Source organism: Hemiscyllium ocellatum, chromosome 25 (genome assembly GCF_020745735.1).
Source record: "Hemiscyllium ocellatum isolate sHemOce1 chromosome 25, sHemOce1.pat.X.cur, whole genome shotgun sequence".
Taxonomy (NCBI): domain Eukaryota; kingdom Metazoa; phylum Chordata; class Chondrichthyes; order Orectolobiformes; family Hemiscylliidae; genus Hemiscyllium; species Hemiscyllium ocellatum.
Genome location: NC_083425.1, coordinates 1726448 through 1745953, shown reverse-complemented (window position 1 = coordinate 1745953; position 19506 = coordinate 1726448). Strand labels below are relative to the sequence as shown.

The 19506-nt window shown below is 47.6% G+C and overlaps 1 protein-coding gene across 3 annotated transcripts in view; it reads left to right on the top strand.

Moving 5' to 3' along the window:
* Positions 1-16393, top strand: part of radil2a (Ras association and DIL domains 2a) — a 108628-nt gene extending 92235 nt beyond the window's left edge. For all 3 annotated transcript variants that reach the window (XM_060844658.1, XM_060844659.1, XM_060844660.1), the window contains exons 14-16: positions 6790-6890; positions 14643-14782; positions 15587-16393. In XM_060844658.1, the coding sequence (XP_060700641.1) occupies positions 6790-6890; positions 14643-14782; positions 15587-15716 (371 nt within the window). In that variant the 3' untranslated portion in view covers positions 15717-16393. The remainder of the gene's footprint in view (positions 1-6789; positions 6891-14642; positions 14783-15586) is intronic.
* Positions 16394-19506: the final 3113 nt, after the last annotated feature.

The following is a 19506-nucleotide window of genomic DNA, read 5'->3' as shown; positions in this document are numbered from 1 at the left end:
CTCATCAATCCCTTTTGTTACTTCTTCAAAAAACTCAATCAAGTTTGTGAGATGCACAAAGCCATGTTGACTATCCCTAATCAGTCCTTGCCTTTCCAAATACATGTACATCCTGTCCCTCTGGTTTCTCTCCAACAACTTGCCCACCACCGAGGTCAGGCTCATTGGTCTATAGTTCCCTGGCTTGTCCTTACCACCCTTCTTAAACAGTGGCACCATGTTAGCCAACCTCCAGTCTTCCAGCACCTTACCTGTGACTATCAATGATACAAATATCTCAGTAAGAGGCCCAGCAATCACTTTCCTAGCTCCACACAGAGATCTAATGTACAGCTGATCAGGTCCTGGGGATTTATCCACCTTTACTCATTTCCCATTCCTGTCATTTCAGTGGATTTTAAAAGATATCGTCATGGCTACAGAAACACGCTCAGTATTCAGCCCCAGAATTTTGAGGAGCTTTATAAGGTGATCCCTCAACCTTTTCTTTGGGCCCAGCCTGAAGGATATAACGTCACAACTCTGCAATCTCTTTTGTTATTTAATGCATTTTCTGTGCATCGGTATGTGGGACTGAAGTCCTGTCTGTTTGGTGGAGGCAAATGTAATTGATATCGCAAAGAGAATCAGATAATTAATGGAAGTGAAAAAGTTTTCAGAACTATAGGGAAAATGGTGAGTTTCTCTTGCAGAGAGTTAGCATGGACACAGCAGGCAGAATGGCCCCTTCTCCATGATTTCATGCATTAGAACTGAATGCTTCCAAGAAAGTACAGTACAGGGTTAGTTACAGAGTAAAATTATCACTGAGTTGGATCCCAGGTTCCATTTTAACTGATTAATGATCAAAGTATTCTCAATCTCTCTCTTTCTCTTTGTCGTGTCACTCTCTCTACCACCATCCTCTTTTCTCTTGTCTGATTTTTAGATTCTTCTTCCAGGTGCTGCGTTTGTCTCTTGATTGTGTCTCTACCACTCATTCTCTGTCTTCCCAATCTCCTGCTTGTTTCTTTCTCTCCCTCCCATTCTGTGTCTTGCTCCCTTCTTTCAGTTCACAGCACACAGTTAACAGGTCACCACTCCCTGGCATGGAACAGTGCCCTCATTAATGCCAGTGGCAGGAACAATAGCCTTGGCCATCTGGATTGCAGTCACTTCTGGAGAAATCTGCTCAGCTCAGACTGTGTTGCAGTCACTCTGTTCAGCTGAGCTGGGCTACGTGCCCCCGTGCTGGCTCTGTGCTGAGTGGCAGCAACCTGTCATTGTGCTTTAACCCAGAGAACAGGCCAGTGAAGCCGAACAGAGACCACGTGGAGAGGGAGTGCGGAGGGAACATGAGGAGCAAATTTCAGAGCAAAATTGGTTAATATGAGCAAAAGTACACTGAACAGCAGTGGAAAGGGAAGTGAGTCACTGCAGCCCAGTGGAGAATTATTATTGCTTTAAAACTGAAAACAGGAAAGGAATGTGAAAATACTTTGGGAGGAGAATGCAGGCTGTTTGAGAGTGGGTTTGTAGAGATAAAACTGATGAAAGATTCCCACCAGCAGCAGGGAGGGGACACGGACTTCAGGGAAAATAATGTGATTTGGAATTGTGCAGCCAGAAAGGGCAATAGTAATTTTGAGCAGGGTATATGCTTGATGGGGTGACAAATAAGAGTTGTGGAAAAAGGACAGGAAGAGCGAGGGTAAGAGAACCCCTGCTTCAGGGCAGAATGTGCTGCAAAACTCAAATCCCCACGCGCAGTGTCAACAGGGATTAGAGTTTTATGAACTGGGCCGGTATCCAAGGAAGAAAGGACTGGTCTGGGAGGAAGTCCAGAGGAGGGTTATAAGAATGATCCAGGTTGAAGGGCTGGTCCTATGAGGAGCGTTTGAGGACCTCAGTCTGTACTTGGAGTTTAGAAGGATGAGAGGGGAATCTAATTGAAACTTAGAGATTACGGAGAGGCCTGGATAAAGTGGTGGTGGAAAACTTTCCACTAGTAGGAGAGACTAGGACCTGAGGGCATAGTGTCAGGGTGAAAGGATGACTCTTTCGAACTGAGATGAGGAGGAATTTCTTCAGCCAGAGGGTGGGGAATCTGTGGGACTCACTGATGCAGAGGGCGATGGAGACCAAATCACAGCGTATTTGAGACAGAGGTAGATAGCTTCTTGATTAGTGAGGGGATCAATAGTTACAGGGAGAAGGCAGGAGAATGGAGCTGAGAAACATATCAGATCAAATGGTGGCGCAGACTCGATGGGCTGAGTAGTCTGTTTCTTTTCCTGTATGTTCTGGTGTTATGGTTGATAGCGTTTTGGACTTCTACATGTGATCTGCTTTAATGCTGCAGAATCCATGAAGCTAGAGGGAGCTGAGTGTGAGTGTTAACAGTGACCCTGATTGATTGATTGATACTTGGGTTCAAATACATAACACATGTTTCAGCTTGAGCTGAAAAGTGACATGTAACATGCACAACACACAAGTGCCAGGCAAGATCCATCTCCAATACGAGAGAATCTAACTACTGAGATAGCCCTTGATCTTCATAGGCATTACCATTGCTGAATCCCCCCACTAGCAACATCCTGGGGGTTACCATTGACCAGAAATTAAACTGGACTAGCCATATAAATACAGTGACTTCAAGAGCAGGTCAGAGGCTGGAAATGTAGTAATAAGTAACTCACCCTATGGCTTCCAAACATCTGTCCACCATCTCCAAGGCAAAAGTCAGGAGTGTGATGGAATACTCCCTACTTGTTTGGATGGGGGCAACTCCAATAACACTAAAGAAGCTCAACACCATCCAGGACAAAGCAGCCCCCACTTAATTAGCACCACACCCACAAACATGCACTCCCTCCATCACCAGCGCTCAGTAGCAGCAGTGTGTACTATCTACAAGATGCACAGCAGAAATTCACCAAGGCTCCTTAGACAGCACCTTCTAACTTGGAAGGACAATGCCAGCAGATAGGTGAGAACACTCCTCTATCCCCTGCACGTTCCCCTCCAAGTCACTCACCATCTGGACTTAGAAATATATCACCGTTCCTTCAGTGTTGCTGGGTCAGAATCCTGAAATTCCCTCCCCAAGGGCATTGTGGGTCAACCTACAGTGGGTGGACTGCAGCGATTCAAGAGGCAGCTTCCACCAACTTGTCAAGAGTTGAGCAATAAAGTGGATAAATGAAAAACAAGAACAAACCGAGTCACTTCAAGAACAATGAGGGCCCTCCATCCTGTGTAGCCAGTCAGTGGAGGGGGTGGGGGGAGGGGTGTGGGTGGGGTGGAGGCTTGAGAATGTGGACCTCTGGGGAGGAATTCTGAGCTTTCCCTCAACACTGGCACATACTGGCCACTCTCTGCAAGAAGGAACTGTAATAATAACAATGATAGGTGTGACTCACCACCTCAGCTGGAGTAGGATCTGCCTGGACACTGTGTGCTCTCCCAATGCCTCTCCCACATGCCATGCTTCTCTACCAGTTGCTTGTGATTGTTCGAGGGATATTCCACTTGGGCAGGCTTCACAGACAGGCTCAAGGCAGTAGGTGATCAGGAATGTTCCGGCTAATGGGCTGTGCCCTAAACTCAGCTGTCAGTTTGCTGCCTCTCTTTGTACTGTCAGCAATCCACCAACTCAACACCCAATCCAACTGTGAGGCTGAACTCCATCTTCCTCACTTGCAAATGAACCAAAACATGACATCAGAAAGTATCTTAACAGTGGATTCAGAATCTGGCTCACACAAGCCGTTTGTCAACAAAATCACCTGATACTTGGTCTCACATTAACCTTAAAACAAGTCAACTGAGACTCTGGAGTCAATGCTAAGGTCTGTTCAGCTGCTGTGCTGCTGAATAGTTGGTGTTTGACTTTGCAATTTCACTAGTGTGACCTGGCACATGGTAATTCCTAACCTTCCAAAAACCTAACTAGTCGGAATGGATGCAGGAGGAGGCCATTCAGCCCCTCGAGCCTGCTCCACCATTCTAGTCATAGCTTCTCCTCTGTCTCCTGCACCATCCCCTTTTTGCTGGATGTATGACTCTATTACTCATCAGGAATGGAAATGTATCAGTCTCTCTGCTAGTTTCTCGGACCTCTAGGGCAGAGAGTTCCAAACATACCCCATCCCCTGAGTGAGGACATTCCTCCTTATCTCGATCCTAAATACTTGGGCAAGGTAGAAAAGGATCTTTCCCTAGCTCTGTACTCTGAAGCGACCTACCCTCCTAGTGATATACAGCAGGTGCATCCCCTAATGCTGTATCCAAGAGGTACCTTCCTATTACTGTACTCCAGGGTGATCTCCTTCACTGGATCTTAGGAGATCCCCTAGTGCCCCTGTTACTGGACCTCCAGGGATATCCCCCAGTACTGTACCCAGCAATGAATGGGAGAAAGGCTAAGAAACCCAAAGTGAAGGACATCTGCCGATAAAGAGAAAGAATGTTTTCGACTGAAGCAGCTCAAGCTCCTGTCAGGAGAATGTGGAGCAGCTGAATACACAGTGTACAGCCAGAATCAGGCTCCCCTCCGAACTTCTCTTTAATCTCTACAATGCTGAGAATGTGCTCTCTTCCCAAGAACTATCACTATCAGGAATTTGACCACTTGAAACTTTTCCAAACTGGGACTTGGAGCTTTTTAACCTGGGAAAGAAGCCAACAGGAACAGGGATGAGAAGCTCTGAAACAGTGGGGTGTACATTATTGCCCCAATATCATGAGGATTATCTATTCAGAACATTCCAAAAACAAACACTAAGCGAACATCTCTATTTTTCCATTGCCAGGAATTTGGGCTGAGTGTTAGTGAATGTGAGGTTGGGGCTGGGCTGGGTTTGTGAGAGAGGTTATTGAAATCTTATTGAAGTTGTAAAATCTGAGGTTATATGGACCTTGGTTCATGCTATTGCTTAAACTGAACTAACTTAAACCGCTAGCTGCAGGGTCACAGATAGATCAAGAAGGCAAAAGTGCAGATACCTTGGTCCTCTCATTCTTTTCTGCTCACCTCTCTGATTTACTCTGCGTTTCGGTCTGTGCACATTTTTCATCTTTCACTCTGTATCTCTTTTCCTTTCTTTATCTAACTGTTCACTTGGTAACACTGATACAGTCAATGCACAAAGTTTGGTACCATTCACAACTCTTCAGATACTAAAGCAGTCCATGACCAAATGTAGCAAGTTCTGGACAATATCCAGGTTGGGCTGTCAAGTGATAAATAACATTCATATCACACACAAGTGCCAAGCAATGACCATTTCTAACACGAGACAGTCTAACCAGCTCCCCCTGACATTCAATAGTGTTTTCATCACTGAATCCCCCATTCCCAACATCCTGGAGGTTACCAATAACCAAAAACTAAATTGGACGAATCACATAAACACAGTGTCTATAAGAGAAGGTCAGAAGCTAGAATACTGCAGTGACTAATTCATCTCCAATTCCCCAAAGTCTGTCCACCACCTACAAGGCACAAGTCAGGAGTGGGATGGAATACTCCCCACTGCCTGGATGGGGGCAGCTCCAACAACACTCAAGAAGCTCAACACTATCCAGCAGCCCACTTGATTCCCATCACATCTACCACCTTTGATATTCACTCCTTCTGCCACTGATACTCAGGCATAATCGTGGGTAATGTTACACAGAAAGTCACTGTGTCTTCTTTAGACAGTACCTTCAAAACATGCAATCACTTCCAGCTGGAAGGGCAAGGCCAGCAGATACATGGCAACACCACCATCTGCAAATTCCCCTGACAGCCACTCTCCATTCAGACTTGGAAATACATCACCATTCCTTCATTATCACTGGGTCAAACTCCTGGAATTCCCTCACGAAGGGCATTGTGGGTCTACTTATAGCAGCAGTTCAAGAAAGCAGCTCCCCACCACGGTCTCAATGGGTAATAAATGCTGGCTGATTCAGGGACAGTTGTTCCCTCTCAGTCAGAAGGTTCACGTTCCACTTTGGAGATTCAAGCACAATCATCTAAGTTGAAACAACAACAGAGAGTACGACATAACTCACCGTTCTGGTAGCATCTGTGGAGAGAGGGATGGGGTTAATGTTTCGGGTCCAGTGATCCCTCTTCATTATCTAAGCTATGCTCCTCATGGACCAAAGAACCCCTTTCACACGGTATCGTGACCATAAAGGAATTCTCACTGGTATCCTGACCAATATTCATCTCTCAACCAAAAGCATAAAGCTGATTATGTTAGTGTGGCTACATTGCTGTTTAAGGAATCTCTGTATGTACAGATTAGCTGCTGCATTCCCGCGTGACCACTCTCTCTGTCCATCCCTCTCTGTGTGTGTGTGTCTGTCTCTCCCTCTCTGTGTGTGTTTCTCTCTGTCTCCCTCTGTGTGTGTGTTTCTCTCTGTCTCTCCCTCTGTGTGTGTGTTTCTGTCTCTCCATCTCTGTGTGTGTGTTTCTCTCAGTCTCTCCCTCTGTGTGTGTGTTTCTCTCTGTCTCCCTCTCTATGTGTGTGTGTCTCTCTGTCTCCCTCTCTGTGTGTTTCTCTGTGTGTGTGTTTCTCTCTACCTCTCCCTCTCTGTCTCTTTGTCTCCCTCCCTCCCTCCCCAAGTATGTTTCTAGAAGTATCTAGCCTTTTCTGCCCTGCATGTCTGTTTCTGTGTATTTTTGTTTCTTTGATCTTTCTCCTTGTGGGTATCTCTAATCCTGCTCCATAGCAAGTGCTCAGAGGCAGTGCAGTGACTTGCAGCATGAGCTGTGGTTAGATTGACTTGCATTCTGCTTTTTCTCTCTAGATAGCTGCAGTCAGCAGAAGAGCGAGCCAGGTGATGAGGTCTTCACTGTCAACTTAGAAAGAGGGCCCCATGGCCTAGGTCTGGCATTAGTGGATGGACTGGTGAGAAAAACACTTTACTGCAAACCTTATTTTTCCTAATTGACTAACCCACTTCTGTAACCTGGAAACAAACACCCTAATTACAGTATATGTCTTAAACTCAAGCAGGGTAATTGTTACTCACTGTGTCAAGGTTACAGTGTTCCTGTTAATTCAGGTTAGGGTAACCTTTTGACCTGTAGTCACTGTTGTAATCATAGAATCACAGAATTGTAACAGCAAAAGAAGGCCATTCTTCCCATGTTGGTTCCCTGCAGGAACAGCTCAGTGATTCCCCCTCACTGCCCTTACCCTGCAGTTGTGCAGCTTCCTTCTATTCAGCTCATTATCCAGTTTCTTCTTGAAAGCCATAATGCAAACTGCTTCCACCGTCCTCTCCATGTTCTCCTGATCCTAACCATTCGCTCTGTGAAAGGTTTCTGCGCACATTTCTCTTGCTACTTTTATTGGTCACCTAAATCTGGGTCTCAATCCTTTCACCAATGGGTACAGTTTCTCTCCCCAGTTCCTCATAGAGTCATTGAGATGTACAGCATGGAAACAGACCCTTCGGTCCAACCCGTCCATGCTGATCAGATACCCCAACCCAATCTAGTCCCACCTGCCAGCACCCGGCCCATATCCCTCCAAACCCTTCCTATTCATATACCCATCCAAATACCTCTTAAATGTTGTAATTGTACCAGCCTCCACCACACCCTCTGGCCAAGATTAGTTGTGAATTTCACTATTTGTAAGTTTCCCCAGATGCACTCTGATGTCCAGTGATACACAAATTCAAACACCAAGCTAGTAACTGTGCAGTCTCTCTCTCTCTCTCTCTCTCTCTCTCTCTCTCTCTCTCTCTCTCTCCCCCGCACTGTCCTCACCATGTCCTTTCTTTGTCTGTTCTTCTCCCTTTTAAAACTGCTGTTGTTTTGACTTTTTTTCCCAAAGTTCCATGACAATGCAGCAGCTTATAGAACAGGAAATGCTGCTCCTGGAATTTGAGGAAATCACCTCCAACACCTAAAATACCTCAAAAAAAGGAGCAGTTCTTACAGCCAGACATTTTTCCCGTCCTCCATCTTGGATTACCCACTTTCATGATTTTGACTATTTCTGTCTAATGTCCTCACAGCCTGCTCTTGTCGAAGGGAAACAATGTCTCCATCTTCAGTCTTTCCCTAAAACTGAAGTCCATCATCCCGGAGCAATTCTCACCAATCTCTCTAACATCCTTCCTCAAGTCAGTGCCCAGGGCTGGTCACAATACTTCAGTTGAGGCTGAAACAGTGTTGCACATATTTTGACCATACTATGCTGGGCCTTGTTTCCTCCCTCCCATTGCACTCTGTGCCGTGGAGCTAAACAGATCAAAGGATCTGGGGGGAAAGTGGGAGCAGGTTTTTGAGTTGGATTGACAGCCATGATCATAATAAATGACACTGATCCAGAACTGATAGGATTTTGAAAGACAGTCATTAATGCATTTTTTTCTCTATAGCAACCTCTTTCAACAATTTGGGATGTAGATAATTCCAAAGTTTTTTCAACTTTCACTCCAGAAGACAATAAGATCATATCCATTAATACCTCCAGTATTTTTTTAAACGGATTTAATTTTTTTTCAGTTCCTCATTTATACTAGTTCCTTGAATCTATGATTTCTTGCAGATTCCTTTCTCCATGAGAACAGAGACAAAGCAACTATTTACTGCTATTCCTATTAAAAATGATTTCACTGTTGCCTATAATGGACTCATATTTGTCTTTGCAAATCTGTTTATACAACTTTAGAAGCTTTGGCATCACTTTATATGTCTCTTTAGAGTTTACACTCACTCTATTCTCTGTTCTTTAGTTTCATGATCTTCCTCTGCTGAATTCTGAATTGTTCCTGATCCTCAGGGCTTACTACTGTTTTGGTAACATTATAAATCTCCTCCTTCGATCTAATATAATCCTAGTGTCCTTTGTTAGTTCTGGCTGACTCCCTTTTCCAGTTGGGTTTTTGAATCCTAAAGGAATGTATCTTTGTTGTAAACTGAATCTTTGTTTTAAACACTACCTATTGCCTGAACAGTGTCAAACCCTTTAATGTCTTTTCCCAAACGCCCACAGCCAGCTTGTCCATCGTACCTTCGCAGTTTTCTTTGCTCAGAATTAGGAGCCTGGTTTTGGAATGATCTACATCATTTACAAATTTAAATGGTAACTTCTTCACTACTAATGTCAATTTTCCCATTTCACAAAAGCACACTTATTCCGTGTTTAAACTTTGTTTGATGTTGGCATTTGTTTCAGCTGCCTTCCATTTTGTTTACAACTTCTCAACTTCCCAGAAGCAGCTTTGTTTTGCTCGTGTCTGAATTGTCTCTCATGCTGCCACTTCCCAAACAGGAGGCGAGCGGAAACCCTCTGAAGTAGCTGGAAATTGGCCTGCGTGAATATTTCTCTGGGTCCTCCCTACTGGCCTGGTAGTCAGGATTCAGTGCTCTCACTGCTGAGACCCAGTTTGATTCCCGGTCACAGAATGACAACTTAGCACTTTGATCATAGAGTCCTAGAGATGGACAGCACAGAAACTGACCCTTTTTGGTGTGAAATAATTCCTTCTGGTCTTGTTAAAGGTGTAACTGTTTACCTCATACAGGTCCTACTTGCCTCTGAATTAGTCCCAAAGCCCCAGAAACCTAAAGCCCTTCTTTCTTCAGCAGTTCTCCATTTTCAGCCTAGTTCACTCTCGCTGATCATGGTCTGATGAACACGTGGTGCTGGGAGTGATCCCAGGATTACTGCTTCTGAACTCCTGCTTTCCAGCTCTTTCCTAGACCCTTAAACTTAGCTTTCGAATCTCATCCCATTTGTGATATCCCTCTGTATATCTCTCATCGGCCCCACTTCTCTTGTTCCTATCTACAGTGTATATGCAAATTGAAGAATTTTACATTCCTGTTTATCTTAACAATGTGGGAAATGCAACAACCTTCCAGCAATAGTGGTATGACAGTATCGGAAAGTCAGCTGTTGCAGTTTGAGTTGAGGGATAGTCAGGGCTCAGGGACATTGCCTTATTCTTCCCTCAGGTCAGTGCTGTGGCATCTTTTCATCGAGAGGCAGTGGGCACAGTGTGTCTTGCCCTCGGTATTAGCTGACAACTGAGCCCTTTTCCCATTTCCTGGAGACTCCATTCCCAACTGGGACAGAAGGTGATGGGGGTGGGAGGAGGCAGAGCTCACACTGAGCACCACAGTCAACCTGTCACTCGGGACGGCTGGAACAGAGATTCAGCTGGAGAGGGTCCAGGAGCATGTGGGACCTGAGTGTACACGGATCTGGTTGTGTCTGGGGCCTGGGTGTACAGGGATCTGGGTGTATATGGGGCCTGGGTGTACAGGGATCTGGTTGTATATGGGGCCTGGGTGTACAGGGATCTGGGTGTATATGGGATCCGGATGTATATGGGATCTGGGTGTATACGGGATCTGGATGTACAGGGATATGGGTGTATAGGGGATCCGGGTGTATGGGGATTTGGGTGTATATGGGGCCGGTGTGTACAGGGATCTGGGTGTATATGGGACTTGGGTGTATATGAGACCTGGGTGTACAGTGATCTGGGTGTACGTGGGGCCTAGGTGTACAGGGATCTGGGTGTATATGGAATCTGGGTGTACAGGGATCTGGGTGTATATGGAATCTGGGTGTATATGGGATCTAGGTGTATATAGGATCTGGATGTACAGGGATCTAGGTGTATATGGGATCTAGGTGTATATGGGATCTGGGTGTACAGTGATCTGATTGTACAGGGATCCGGGTGTATGGGGATCTGGGTGTATATGGGATCTCGGTGTGCAGAGATCTGGGTGTATAGGGATCTAGGTGTATATGGGATCTGTGTGTACAGGGATCTGGGTGTGTATGGGATTCGGGTGTACATGGGATCTGGGTGTATAAAGTATCTGGGTGTACAGGGGTCTGGGTGTATATGGTATCTGGGTGTGCAGGGGTCTGGGTGTATATGGGATCCGGGTGTATAGGAGATCCGGGTGTATGGGGATCTGGGTGTACAGGGATCTGGGTGTATATGGGTCCTGGGTGTATATGGGATCTCAGCGTGTAGGGATCTGGGTGTATATGGGATCTAGGTGTACAGGGATCTGGGTGTATATGGTATCTGGGTGTACAGGGGTCTGGGTGTATATGGTGTACAGGGTCAGCTGTACAAGGAAGGACATGTGTGTATCTGTCAGATATTGCTGTAACCTCCTTGGAGACCAGTAATGGGTTAAATATCTTCACTCTCATTTGGTTTGATCAAACAGCAACTGGCAGTGGGGTCAGAGCAGGAATGGTGGACTGCACTAAATGAATCGCTCCTTTGACAGACTCAGTGGGCCAAATGGCCTCTTTCTGCACTGGGACAATTTGCTGTTTCAGAGTGAGAACCTGGTTAGGATCCAAGCTCAGGCTCAGGCCTGTGCTGGTAAAAAGGCAAGTGCATTTACATAGCACCTTCAATAACCTTAGCATGTCCCAAAGTACTTCTCATCCAATAAAGTACTTTTGGAGTGTCGTCACTACGTAAGCTAAAGTTAAAAAGTGGCAGCCGGTGTGTGCAGTAAGATCCCACGAAGAGCAGTGTGATGATGACCGGAGAATCTCTGTTTATCAGAGTGGTTCAGTGTCTAATGTTGGCCCGGACTTTGGGAACAGCCTCCTGCATCTGTTCCAGTGTAGGCTGTGGGATCCTCACACCTGCAGCAGGCTCCGTACCCTCTCAGCACAGCTCCATGAAGTTTCTGGGAATAAGTGCAGAGGATACCAGCATCCGGGATGTGTTGGGAGTGAATGATCAGATAGGACAGTCTATTCCTGTTTCAGACATTGGCTGGTGAGCAGACTTTCCATTGTGAATTGGAGGAAGTTGTTACCTTGACAACGCTCTGATTTGGAGCTTGGTTCTGGAATCTAACGGAATTCCGTCCTCCTGATGATTTATAAACTGCATCATAACTAAAAGGGGGCAGGGTGGAGCCTGGCCCCATTGCTGGGGTAAAGGGAAGCTTCTGCTGTGGAGAGCCAGGCTCCTGGCTGGAGTTAATGATTCCACATCGACCTTACAGATTCTACACAGCCAGAGCCCTTCAGGAGAACAAAACCAGCCGGAGCAAACTCAGCGGCTTCACCCTGACAGAAAAACCCCTTCACCAACTCAACCCCTTCACCAACTCAACCCCTTCACCAACTCCAACATCGGAGTGCGTTTGTTTACTCAATGACAGTGGGATTTTTAAAAATGTGAGATCTCCAGCCTCAACAAGGAGCAAGATCACGGCCTAGACGTCACTGATTGAATGGTGCTGACCGCGGCATTGCCATCACCCCCGCACCCTCGCCACCCTCACCCCCTTACCCCCCTGACCCTCACACCCTCACCCCCTCACTCTCACCCCCTCAACCCTGCACCCCCTCACCCCCCTCACCCTCACCCTCACCCCCTCACCTCCTCACACCCTCACCCTCACCCCCTCACCCCCTTACCACCCTCACCCTCACCCTCTTACCCCCCTCACCCTCACACCATCACCCCTGCACCCCCTCACCCCCTCACCCCCTCACCCTCACCCCCTCAGCCTCATCCCCGCACCCCCTCACCCCCTCACCCTCACACCCTCACCTCCTCACCCCCCCCCCCTCACCCTCACGCCCTTACCCCCTCACCCTCACCCTCACCCCCCTCACCCTCACCCTCCCACCCTCTTCATCTTCACCCCCTCACCCTCACCCTCACCCCCTCACCCTCATCCCCCTCATCCTCACCCACCCTCACCCTCCCACCCTCCACTCCCAGTCATCCCAGCTCTGTTTCAATCCCTCCTTATTATCCCTGCTCCCCTTACTCCAGGATGTCAAGACTGAGAATAATCTTGGGGACGTTGGATTAGGTGGAGGGGGGTGTCACCTGTTTCTCTGAAGGAGTGTCAGAGCCAAGGATCTGGCTCCTAATGAATAAGGAGATAATCAGCTGACAGACAAACGGATCCTGGATCCTGAGGGTGGAGCTGGGTAAAGTAGCTGATACAGGAGCTGTGGCTGTTACCCAAAGGAGGGGGAGCTGATTTCCAGAGCTTGGAGCAAGATGTCTGGAGGAAGATTCTGGAAGAGGAAAGGAGAGAATGTGCAACTGTTCAATATCATCAAAACCCTGTTGAGTCAATTGGGAAAGCAAGTCTTAGCAGGACTTATACACTTAATGGTAAGGTCCTAGGGAGTGTTGCTGAACAAAGGGACCTTGGAGTGCAGGTTCATAGCTCTCTGAAAGTGGAGTCACAGGTAGATAGGATAGTGAAGAAGGCGTTTGGTATGCTTTCTTTTATTGGTCAGAGTATTGAGTACAGGAGTTGGGAGGTCATGTTGCGGCTGTACAGGACATTGGTTAGGCCACTGTTGGAATATTGTGTGCAATTCTGGTCTCCTTCCTATTGGAAAGATGTTGTGAAACTTGAAAGGGTTCAGAAAAGATTTACAAGGATGTTGCCAGAGTTGGAGGATTTGAGCTATAGGGAGAGGCTGAACAGGCTGGGGTTGTTTTCCCTGGAGCGTCGGAGGCTGAGGGGTGACCTTATAGAGGTTTATAAAATCATGAGGGGCATGGATAGGGTAAATAGACAAAGTCTTTTCCCTGGGGTGGGGGAGAACGAGAAGGCATGGATAAATTGGACCGAAGGATCTGTTTCCTGCTGTATATCTCTATGACTCTATAAATGCAAATTTGGAATTACAGCCCAGTAACTCCGTGTCAAGCCATTTCAGACTGTAGTGTCTGACTGTACCACCACCCTACAGGGTGGCCTGTACTAATCTCCTGCAGAATGCACGTCTCAGTTGGACTGTACATCTTGCAAAGTGTCCACCTGAACATTACCCTAAGATTTAGGGGTGGAGGGGTGGTTGGGGTGTCGTGGAAGGGGTTGTCTGCAAAATATATGATAATCCTGAAGACTGTAAGGTGCCGAGAAAGAAAATGAGTTTTTAAAAAAATTCAGATCACCATTTCCTTATTTTGCTTTTATTTATATATTAGACTGTAATGCTCCAGTATCTGATTGTATCCGGCTGTATTGACCTTCAGTATCTGACTGTATCAGGCTATACTGTGTCCTCAGTGTCTGACTCTATCAGGCTGCACTGTTCCTCAGTGTCTGACTGTATCAGGTTGCCCTGTTCCTCAGTGTCTGACTGTATCAGGCTGCACTGTTCCTCAGTGTTTGACTGTATCAGGCTGCCCTGTGCCCTCAGTGTCTGACTGTATCTGGCTGCACTGTCCCTCAGTGTCTGACTGTATCAGGCTGCACTGTTCCTCAGTGTCTGACTGTATCAGGCTGCACTGTGTCCTTAGTCTCCTGCACAGTGTCTGACTGTATCAGGCTGCACTGTCCCTCAGTGTCTGACTGTATCAGCCTGCACTGTGTCTTCAGTCTCCTGCAGTGTCTGACTGTATCAGGCGGCACTGTCCCTCAGTGTCTGACTGTATCTGGCTGCACTGTCTCTCAGTGTCTGGCTGTATCTGGCTGCACTGTCCCTCAGTGTCTGGCTGTATCAGGCTGCACTGTGCCCTCAGTGTCTGACTGTATCAGGCTGCACTGTGTCTTCAGTCTCCTGTACAGTGTCTGACTGTATCAACAATGAGCATATTTATGCAGCTGAGTCATTTGAGAATTGTGACACTTTAAGGGCTGACTGTTGTGTGTCTTCTCCTCACAGAAAACCCCGTTGAATCAGAGTGGGATTTACATCAAGTCACTGGTCCCTGACTCACCAGCTGCAGGATGTCCGAGGTTGAGGCCGGGGGATCGGATCCTGGCTGTGAATGGCACCACCCTGGTGGGCCTGGATTACCAGCGGTTAGTGTTTTGGGAAATGGGGTGAGGGCCAAAGGCTGGTTAATCAGCAGCACTCTGTCTCCAGGGCCTTTGGGTAAAGTATTCACTGTGGTTTCCACAAGTATCCCATCATGACAAAATGGAAGGTTCCTGACATCCCCCGTGTTGTCAGGGTTTCCATAGAGACAGCCACTGCCTTTCTTAGTGGAATCAGAATATTGGGTAGTTGGCATGAACAGTAAGTGATTTGGTTCCATGCAGTAGGCCATCTGTTCCGACATGGTACTGTGATTCTGGAAATATCACGAGCATCCCCACTCCCTCCCAGCTTCCCCTTCCCATCATCCCTGAGCTCCAGGCCACTGCAGGGGGCTAGCAGCAATGCCATTCACATTTCACCAGGCTCACTATATCTGTAAACTCAACAAATCACAAACTATGCACAGCCATGTAGAGGGAGCTTTACTCGGTATCTAACCCCATACTGTCCCTGTCCTGGGATGGGGGGACAGTGTAGAGGGAGCTTTACTCTGTATCTAACCCCGTGCTGTCCCTGTCCTGGGAGTGTTTGATGTGGAAAGTGTAGAGGGAGCTTTACTCTGTATCTAATCCCACACTGTCCCTGTCCTGGGAGTGTTTGATGTGGACAGTGTAGAGGGAGCTTTACTCTGTATCTAACCCCGTGCTGTCCCTGTCCTGGGAGTGTAGAGAGAGCTTTACTCAGAGGGTCCTGGTAACTGGGAAGCTGTTGATTGAGTGACGGCAGCTGCTGATTCTGATGTTAGTTGCCTCCAATTCACTCTCCGTCTCTGTTTGCGAACCTAGAGCGCAGGAACTGCTCCGATCGTCTGGAAACAAACTGGGTCTTCTGGTGGCAAAGTCTGATTCGGAGATGGCAATGAAAGTGTTAACATCGAGCAGCTATTCTGACTGGAGCAGAGATGGGAAACGCTAAAGCCAGGGAGGGACAGTGCGGACCCTGCGGCTGCCTGGAGGTGTTTGCAGAAAGCAAAGATATATTTCAATATTTCAGTCCAGTTGCCATGTTGTACTGGGGACATGACCATCGAGTGGGTTAGTGTTGGTGCCCACTCACCATCACTGCCACAGCATTAACCCTTTGACCAACGTACTGAGCTCGGGAACTCCTGGGGAATATGGAGCAGGGGTCCCCAGGATGATGGGTATGGCGAGGGGGGGCGGGGGGGCAATCCCTGGGATTGAGGGGCATTTTCCCGGATTGCCGATCAGTACAGCAGAGGAATCTTTGTAACCCCACCCCATGATAATGTCACAGGCTCCTGTTTACCCCACTCCCCCCTCTGCACCCCCCCTCCCACCCCAAGACTCCTGTGTAAACCCCCCTCCCACATTACTCTGGGGTTGGAGTGTGATGCTCTGCGTGGAATGACGTTGAAACACGGAGCGAGAGGAGATGATGTTGAGAGTGGGCTGGAGCTCAGAGTGGTTTTGGTGCCAGGCGTTTGGGAAGAACAGTTTTTAAAGTTACAGTTTACCTTGTTCCGGGTGTTTGTTACTGCCTGTTGTTGTTATTGATGTTTAACAAAGATTCTGATCATCCCCAGTTCCCCTGCACCCCCACATATCTAATAAAATGTTATTGGCGTGTTACTTGATGTCGGAGACTTGCTGGTCACAGAGCCTGGTGTAGAGCACACTGCAGTCGAACTGCCCCGTATCAGTCTGTCATCCAGACCCACTAGAAGCCAAATCCAGACACATTATTGTTAATGCCATGATCAGGCTCTGAATCCAGAGTGGTTTGTATAGCAACACATGGAATTGGCTATAATCACACTTGGTTTTCCAACATATTTGACTTTGATTCCTGCTCAGCCTGATTTAACCCCACCAGTCAGTTCCACTGCTGACTTCCTCCTGTTTCCCACGAGGACATGGTGACGCAAGCCAGCAGGTCACACAAAATATTTCGTTTCTGTGTTTGTAACAGATTTTTCTGACTAACTAGATGAGCCGAGATTCCCTACAGCGTGGAAACAGGCCCTTCGGCCCAACAAGTCCACACCCACCCTCCAAAGAGTAACCTACCCAGACCCATTTCCATATGACTAATGCACCTAACACTACGGCCAATTCACCTGACCTGCACAACTTTGGACTGTGGGAGGAAACCAGAGCACCCGGAGGGAACCCACGCAGACACGGGGAGAATGTGCAAACTCCACACAGACAGTTGCCTGAGGCTGGAATCGAACCTGGGTCGCTGGCACTGTGAGGCTGCAGATCTAACGACTGAGTCACATCACTGGAATGTTGGTAGCAGTGCCAGTCAAACCCACAACCTTCTGCACTCCAAGAAAACAGCCATAACTTGCTGCCCTCTGCTGTCTACAGTGCTGACTGACGCAATTTCACATAACAGTGCGGACTGGCACTGTTTCCTATTACAGTGTGGACTGGCACTGTTTTCTATTACATGATGTGTTGCTCAATGTATTATGGGTGCAATGTGCCCTTAGTTCCTTTTTAGAGACAGCTGTTGCTGTGCAGCTGTGCCCAGACCCAACACAATGTGATGTACCAGCTGGGAGAAACTGGCCAATAGAACCGTCCACAGTAGGGTTTAATTTGGTTTGATTAGTGACTCAATTTGATCTTAACTGGAAACTGCTGGCTTCAGTGTGTTTGTAAAAGGGGCTCCTTGTTGTAGTTTCAGCTCATGCTGGGGCTTGGGAAACAGAGGCTGGGATACTGGTCAGCTCCAGGAAAACCCAGCCTCTCCCCGGTACACCCGGCTTGCAGAAACATGCAGAATGGATCCCTGATTGGCGGATGGAGTGGGGACAGGGAGATCAGACTGAGAAACTGTATTTCCCTGTGTGCCTGACTCATGCCCAGCTCATCTCAACTCTCCCTCGCTGTAACATTCACCTTCCTCCCAGGACTGGCTCCATTCAGACCATTCAGATATCCCCCCACTGTAACACACACAGGCTTCCAGGCAGCTAAAGGTCACTGGGGTCAGATTGAGTGTCACAGCAGGGTCAGAGTGAGGGCCACTGCGAGGTCAGACTGAGGGTCATTATGGGGTCAGACTCAGGGTCACTGCAGGGTCAGACTCAGGGTCATTGTGGGGTGAGACTGAGGGTCACTGCAGGGTCAGACTGAGGGTCACTGTGGGGTCAGACTGAGGGTCAGTGTAGGGTCAGACTGAGGGTCATTGTGGGGTCAGACTCAGGGTCACTGCGGGGTCAGACTGAGGGTCTTTGTGGGGTCAGACTGAGGGTCACTGTGGGGTCAGACTGAGGGTCATTGTGGGGTCAGACTGAAGGTCACTGCAGGGTCAGACTGAGGGTCACTGTGGGGTCAGACTGAGGGTCAATGTGGGGTCAGATTGAGGGTAACTGCAGGGTCACCCAGGTCAGACTGAGGGTCATTGCAGGGTTAGACTGAGGGTCACTGCAGGGTCAGACTGTGTGTCACTTTGTTGTCAGATTGAGAGTCACTGCGGGGTCAGTCTGAGAGTCATTGCAAGATCACTGTGGGGTCAGACTGAGGGTCACTGCAGGGTCACCTGCGTCAGACTGAGGGTTGCTCTAGGGTCAGACTGAGAGTAATTGTGGGGTCAGTCTGAAGGTCACTCCGAGGTCACATTCAGGGTCATTCAATGGGGAAGTGTGATAATCTAAAAGCTTGAGGGTGAAAAGGCATGATCAAGCCTCAGTCAAGTCCATTACCCGAATGTTGAATTGAGCTCCCGTTACAGCCGGTTCCTCAGTTATCCCAACCTCTTTCCCCGATACACTCACACCTAAGTCCTATGTATACCACGTTCCTCTTCCAAACTGTGTGTTTGCAGTCTCCATCTTCCCCATCCCTGGAAACTCACCTGATCCAGAGAAACAGGCCTTATTAGAGCAGAGTGATGCTGATTACTGACTGATACATGAAGGACAGCAGCTCCTCACAATCTCTGTACAAACACACAGCAGCTGCCCAGCACCTTCTCCACCCCCTTTAGCAATGGGCACGAAATACTGACTTAGCCAGCAACACTCAAATCTCACTAAGCATTAAATCAGAGTTCCTGCAATCAGCAATAAAAACAGAAATGCTGGAATTTGGAATGAAGAATCCTGCCTTAGGCTCAGCAATCTCCTCCCTGGCTTCCCAGAGAATCCGAGGATAAATGCCTTCTGGCCCCGGGGACTTATCTATTTTCACACTTTCCAGAATTACTAACACCTCCTCCTTGTGAACCTTAGATACAGCCTAGCCTAGTAGCCTGTATCTCAGTATTCTCCTCGACAACATTGTCTTTTTCCAGTGTGAATACTGATGAAAAATATTCATTTAGCGTCTCTCCTATCTCATCGGACTCCACACACAACTTCCCACTACTGCCCTTGATTGGCCCTAATCTTACTCTAGTCATTCTTTTATTCCTGACATACCTATAGAAGGCTTTAGGGGTTTCCTTGGTCCTATCCACCAATAACTTCACATGGCCCTCCTGGCTCTTAGCTCTCTCTTTAGGTCCTTCCTGGCTAACTTGTAACTCTCAAGGATCCCAACGGAGCCTTCACATCTTATCCTAACATAAGTCTTCTTCTTCCTCTTGACAAGAGATTCAACTTCTTTAGTAAATCACAGTTCTCTCGCTTGACTACTTCCTCCCGACCTGACAGGTACACACTTATCAAGGACACACAGGAGCTATCTCTTGAACAAGCTCCACATTTCAATTGTGCCTATCCCCTGCA